The 6,691-nt window shown below is 54.5% G+C and overlaps 1 protein-coding gene across 1 annotated transcript; it reads left to right on the top strand.

The window, feature by feature from the left end:
- On the top strand, positions 83-5,321 carry LOC110404131 (monocyte chemotactic protein 1B-like). Its single transcript, XM_021408109.1, has 3 exons — positions 83-4,193; positions 4,516-4,627; positions 5,016-5,321. The coding sequence occupies exons 1-3, from the start codon at positions 4,127-4,129 to the stop codon at positions 5,119-5,121; spliced, it is 285 nt and encodes a 94-aa protein (XP_021263784.1). The 5' UTR covers positions 83-4,126; the 3' UTR covers positions 5,122-5,321.

Raw genomic sequence — 6,691 nt, forward strand, 5'->3', positions numbered from 1 at the left:
AGGATGTCCCCCAGCCCAGGGCTGCTCCTGCATCCTCTCTTGCATGCTCCCCTCCTGCATCCTGCCCCACACTGCTGCACTGTGGGGAAGCTGGCAGCATCCACCAGAACTTCCCCTGATGAATCACCGGGCCAGGAAGGTCATTTTGAGGGTAAGAAGCTCTGTAGAAAGAATTTTTTTTTTTTCTCTTCTGTTATTAGGGAAGGGGGAGGCTGCATAAATAAAAGAGTTGGTAGGCAGACGGCGATAAATGACTTCCTATGCACTGAGTGGATGTGGCTGGCTCTGGGACAGGGCAGTCTGGTGACTGAGTGCATGGAGCCACAAGGCAGCGTCTGAATGGTTCCATGCCTTCACCTCCCCGCAGCATCCAGCAGGCAGCACGGTGGCAGCCCTTGAAGGTACACATTGGCCATGCTCACCCTGACCAGTTTGATCAGTGGATGCTCTCCCACCCCACACTCTCTGACCAAGGCCCAGAAGACCCTTTTAAGCCCAAGGCTGGGGCTTCAGTCCCTGGTTTGGGTGCTGTAGGAGCACTGATCTGATATCGTTACCCTGACCCTGTTTGCTGTAGGTAGCTTATCTTCTGGATGGATGGATGTTCGGATCTCTTGGTGTTGTGGCTGTGTCTCTGGACCCAGGACCTGCTGTTCCATTCTGCTCCTCCTAAAAAGAACCCTGGACTGATTCCTCACTTTGCTGTATTTGGGGCTGTTGGTGGCCCCTGCTGCTGGCGCCTGGCTCTCTGCTGTGCTCCGAGCCGGTGAGACATCACCTCACCTGTGAAGTCTCTGCGCGTGCTGGGGTCACCCTTGGTTCATCCTGTTCTTGTTGCTCCCCACAGTAACAGACCTGGCAGAGATTCACCCTTGGTACTGCCTTCTCCAAGCCCTAGCCCCTCTCCAGGGCGATGTGCGAGTTATTCCTGCGAAGGAGAACCCCGGCGGTCTCCATGCTCTCAGGGCTGAGATGTGAACTGTGACTTATGAAATGTCAGCCCTATCCCTGCTTGGTGTTGTGGTTTTTCTATGAAATATTATGTCAGCCTGCACTTGCATAAAGCAGCCTCTGTTCAAGGTAACATACCACCCTCTCACTAATGCTGGGTCAGTAGAGTGGAGCACGTCCCCTTCTGCTCACCAGAAGGTCTCTCACCTCTCTCTGTGTTTTAATCTCTGCCAGGGATCCTTTATGCTCACTTGGAGCTATTGGCCTGGCTGCTTCTACCGAGCTGTGTCTTTGCAGCCCCACCACCCTTCAGGGGCAGTCAGTTCTCCTTTCTCCTGAATGTCCCAGACACTGTGTACCCAGCAACGCTGTTGGTTAGGGACAACCTTACAGTGAAGAAGGCACCAAGGGCATGACAGTTCTCCACTGCTGTTCCAGCTCCAGGAACTCAAGAAAGGCCAGGGTTGGAAAGGAGGCTGCGGTGACTTCCTGGCTTCTGGGGCTCAGGGAAGAGCTGGTGTTGGCAAGCTGCTCAGTCACTCAGTACACATGATCCTCTGGGGAAAGGCTCCTAGACATGTCCTTCCTGCAGCCTCTGTGTCTCTGTGCTCCACGCAGGATTTTCTGCACAGGATGTGCTTTGGTGGATCCCCAGCTTTCAGCACTTGGTGGTCCCCAGTGTCCAGCCGTAGGAAGCAGGCTTTGGGAGGGACTCTTGTTTTCCTCCTTTTAAAGCCTTTCCAGCCCCTAGGAGCTGGCATGATTCAAAACAGAGTGGGGCCACAGAGCACAGCCTGCTCGTTCCCAAGTGATGTGACAACTGCGTGGCTGCTCCCGGCTGTGTTTTCCCAGCAGAGCTCAATTATCTGCTGAGACCCCATTCCCAAGAATGTGGCTTGTTATGCCCAAATCCTTCCCCACCGTGACACGGGTGCTGGCAAACCCTGCACCTGAGGTGTCCCCAAGCACCCCTCTTCCTCCTTTTGCAGAATCACAGAATCACCACGGTTGGAAAAGACTTCCAAGGTCTAGTCCAACTGCCCACTTACCACCAATATTGCCCACTAAACCATGTTCCTTTGTACCAAATCAGGACGACGCTCTTTATTTTTCATGTAAACAAGCACATTCTCCTTTGGCTGCTCAAACGAAAGGGAACTTTAGCCAGCTGTGGGACTTTCCAGCATCCATCAGTTCATGACTGCACAGCAGCCTTTCCCTTCCAAAAACCAAAAAAAAAAAAACCTAGAGAACAAACATCAAGGCATCTCCAGGGATTTGTGCATTGTTTGGCTGTGATAGGGATGACTTGAAAACCTGAGGAAGCGAAGCAGTGCCAGAAAAACAAGCACAGATCCTGCTTCATTTTACTTACTTCCTCAGGTTTGTTCCACCCAGAGCCCTGTGTGGGTGTCCCTGTGCCTGCAGTCCTCCCTTGCACATCTGGCTGGGAAAGCCCCAGCCCAGGCTGAGGCATGCCATGGGCTTGCAGCAGTCATGCCTACCAGTCCCCAAAATGCTTCTTTCTTGCTTGGGGTACATCAGAGGTGGTGAAATGGCTGAGAAGGGAAAGGAAGGACCCGCAAAGCCTGTGGGAGGATGGAAAGATGCTTTTGGGGACCAGTAGCATGGGGAACTCATTGCAGCCCATGGAGATGTTGAGTTGCTGGGTTGAACACAAGCCAGGAGGAACAGCACTATTTTTAGGGGTTATGTGACCTATTTAGAAATGTATTGTTTTGAGTCTAGCCTACCTTGTGCTCCTAGGGTTGCTAGGTTTTACAAGATTCCCTACTGGAGACCTTCACTTACAGTCTGACAAAATGTTGCTTTGGGTGTTTCAACCCTTTGAGTGATTTTGCAGAGTTGTTAATGAAGAAAGGAGCAGATAGAGTCTCCTCAATGCTCTGACCAACTGGAGACTGCTGGCAGCTGTTCAAACTTTGTCCAGCATCTCCTCTTTCCAGGTGATTTCTGCACAGGGAGATGTGCACACACACACGGAATGGCTTAGGTTGGAAGGGACCCTAAAGATCATCAAGCTCCAGACCCACATGCATGCTCACAGCAGGACACGAGTGCAGGCAGTGACGTGGTGCCCCAAGCTGAGGCCCTGTTTCCACTTTGAAAGATGAGGATTGGTGAGGTGGGTGTATCCTCATGTTGGTGGCTGCGCGCTCAGGGCTCGGAGGTTCTTGCTCCAGGGCTCAGGGTGGGAGTGTGCCCTGCTCTGCATCTGCTGGCCATGGCAAGATGAGAGCACCTCCAGTCTGCTGTTAGGTTCTGTCCCTAAAGAGCACCAGAAAGGCAAACATCGGGCCCAGATCCCTGCACTGAAAGAGTGGCAGGTTCATTCATTAGGTCCCGATGATACTGGAGTTGATGGCACCTCTTGCCATGAGTTTCCTTTGGGGTGGAGCAGCTGGAAGGAGCACGGCACAGGAAACACCGACCTGGGGAGGCTGCTCCTGCATTGCTCTGACCTCTGCTTGTGTCTGTGGGATGCAGACGGAGCAGTGGAGACCACTCTAAAAGGGAGAGTTCACCTGACCCCAGGTGTCCTTGCACCCCACATTATGGAGAGGGGATTTTTTATGTTCAAAAGTATGCGTTCCTCTCTATAGAATGTAGGGTGATGCTGGCAGCATCCTACAGCCTTTGAGCCACAGAGGGCGGTGGGGGCAGTGCTGCTGTACTCCTGCTTAAAGGGACTCTGATCCATCTGCGCTTTCTCCGTGACACTTTTCTGGCTCTCGAGCTGAGGAATGACTTTGTGCACAAAACACAGCATTGCCTTTCTTGTCACCACAAAATCACTCTCGGTGGGTTTTGAAGGCCTTTGGTCTCTGCTTCCGTAGAGGAGGATTTCACTTCCCTACCAGCTTTGTGGCTTTCCCACAGGCCAGACTCAACTTACAGAGAAGTGGCCCAAGTCTGTTTGTCCTTTCTTTCTAGGGATCATCTCTGTCTGCAGCCCGAGAGCTGCCACGTGACACGTAAATCCCCTTGCTCTAAGAAAACACACAGGGCTTTCACTAGAAATTCGTCGGAAAAGAGCTAAAATGGGGAGGCGGTGGAGAGGATAAATTGCAGCAGCTCCCTGCCAAGCTAAGTCGGAGCTCCTCTGGAGAGGCACAGCAGCACTGCCCTAAGGAAGAGCCCACGTACAGCCACAATGCTCAGCACAAGGCCGGTCCTGCTGCTCCTGCTGCTCCTCAGCGTCTCCCAGTACAGCTCCACAGGTGAGGCTGCTGTCACCCTGCTCAGGGCTGGGGATGTCCTGTTGGGGAGGATGGGGAAGCCCAGCAGGGAGCAGGGACGGGACAACCCCGAGGGCTCCTGGTAGGATGGGACACCCTGGGCTGGGTGGCTTCAGCATGGGGCTCTTGGGGCACCATCCTGCTGCAGGAGGAGCTCACCCAGCACTCCTTAAGGCGGCAGCTGCAGGATATGGGGGACGATGTGTGCGTCAGCCTTCTTACGGGGATAGATCTGAAAGACTGCTTTCCAAAGCCTGTGTTCTCAGTCTCCCTCTCTCTCTCTCTCTCTCTCTCTCTTCTCCAGCCCCATATGCACCTTCAGAATGCTGCTACACACACTCAAAAGCTGCTGTCCGGCTCGAAGTGCTGCAGAATTTCTATGAGACTTCCAATGACTGTCCTCTAAAAACAATTGTGTAAGTCCTGGTAAATTCCCTACCACCATGCCATCTCCTGGGACTCTGCGTGTGCCTTCCTCCACTCTGTCTGGTGACAGATCCGCATGGCCTCCATCCAAAGGATGGCTGGTGGCAGGGTGGCTGTCTGCAGCGTGAAGAGGGGAGGACACGACCCTCTGGTGACTTCTATGGGGCAAGGTGATAAGGCCACGAGTCTAGAAGGGCTCCCAAAGATCTGCACGGGATCTAGAGGCTGCAGGACAGCCTACTCATAGGGCACCATGTGCCCACTGGAGAGGCAAAGGGAAAAGTGAAAAGGTGTGCGGAGAAGGGAAGAGGGGAGGGGGGCACAGGACAGCGATGGTAGCTGCTGTTTCCCACCAACCTTCACCTTTCATCTGGGCAGGTTTGAGACAAAGAGCGGGGCCAAGATCTGTGCAAAACCAAACGCGCCTTGGGTGAAGAAAGCCATTAAGAATATTCAGAAAAAGAAAGACCCTCAAGCTGTGTGATGCAGAACGGACACCGCGGTTGAGGATCGCAGCTTCCTGATGGGAAGATTTACACTCAGCCTCCTGCGGAGGTCCCTGATGCTGACAGATGGCAGTGACTCCCCAGAGCCCTGCGAGGCACCACAGCCCGAGGTGGTGCAGCCCTGCCAGCTCCCACCCGCAGGAAACAGCTCCAAAATAAAGGTTTATTTCACACACTACAGAGGGATGGCGTCCTTTTCTCTGTCAGTCCATGCTCTTCTTCAGGAAGTTTGTCCACTGCCTCCTGAAGCCTTGTGGGTCTCACTGGGGCTGGGCAGGGAGGGAATGCAGGGGACTGAGAGGCTCTGAGCACACCCATTGCATAACATAGCCCTGGCTGGAGCGACTCTGAGCATACACTTGCTGTATTACAGTTTCATCCCCATATGCCATCCTGTTCCCTGGCACCACATTCCCAGCACACCGTCCTTTGCAGCAGCCTCAGTCCCTGACTGCCATCCCAACTTCCCCAGAGCTTTACAAAGCAGCGTCAGAGCCCCCTCGGCATTGCTGAGGCACCAGCGGCAGCATCCAGGCTCAACTGAAGACAAAGCCCGTTTTAGGCTGGGTTGGGTGGAATGCTCCGTGCTGGGTGCTCCACAGAGGGAGGAATGGCGCGGTGGCTGCAGCTGGCACGCTCTCCTGCCTCTACTCGACCGTGTGCGAGGCCTCCCAGCGTGCAACCATGATCATATAGCGTTTAGCAGTCTGCATTGTGGCCACAGCAACCTTGGTTCGAATCCGAGTCACAGCAGTGGTTTTGCAGTGATCGGGCTGTGCACAAACAGCACTTTGCAAATGCAGAGGAGGGAGCTGCAAGGAAGCTCCAGGTGTGTTTGCAAAGATGGCATCAGCCAGGATTCGTGGACAGACTCCTCTGTACACACTGCTCCTCAAAGTCAGCGCACTCTAGCCTACAATAATCTCCAGGACAAGACTCATAGAGTGAGATCTCCTGTGGTAGATCTCGGATGTTTCCCATTTCGAGACAAAGCGGAAGAATTGAGAGACATTGCAAACCAATAATGGAGAAGCAGGAGGAGACAACTGAGGACCGCATTCTATGGACAAGGGCTGGATCGCGTGCATCCAGGGCAGCAGCAAAAAGCAGAAGTTCTGTGAGGGAAAGGAGGGCGGCAGGGATGAGCTCTGCCATCATATGTGCCCGCAGTGCTGTGACCTCACAGAGGAGCCCCACCCGCGGGGCTGTGACCTCATCGCAGCATCCCCACCAACCCAACGCCGCACCCCTCCTCCCCCAGTGCGGCTGAGCCGAGCGCTTCGCGATGGCTGTCAGCCACTTCCTCGTGGATCTCTGCATCCTGCTTATTCTGGCCTTGGCCTACAAGTTCACCGCTGCCCGACGCCAACAGGTACGTGGCCCCTCAGGGCCAGGAGGGGGTCGGGGCCGGGCCCCGCGGGCGCTCGCCCCAGGTGAGTCACCGTGCTGCGCTTCTGTGCCCGCAGGATGGCCGTCGGAGACGGCGATGGTGGAGATGGTGGAGACGCGCAGCAGCGCCTGAGCCAAGTAAGTGCCCCGTGGAAGAAC

The sequence above is a fragment of the Numida meleagris genome, chromosome 10 (assembly GCF_002078875.1).
Source record: "Numida meleagris isolate 19003 breed g44 Domestic line chromosome 10, NumMel1.0, whole genome shotgun sequence".
Classification (NCBI taxonomy): Eukaryota; Metazoa; Chordata; class Aves; order Galliformes; family Numididae; genus Numida; species Numida meleagris.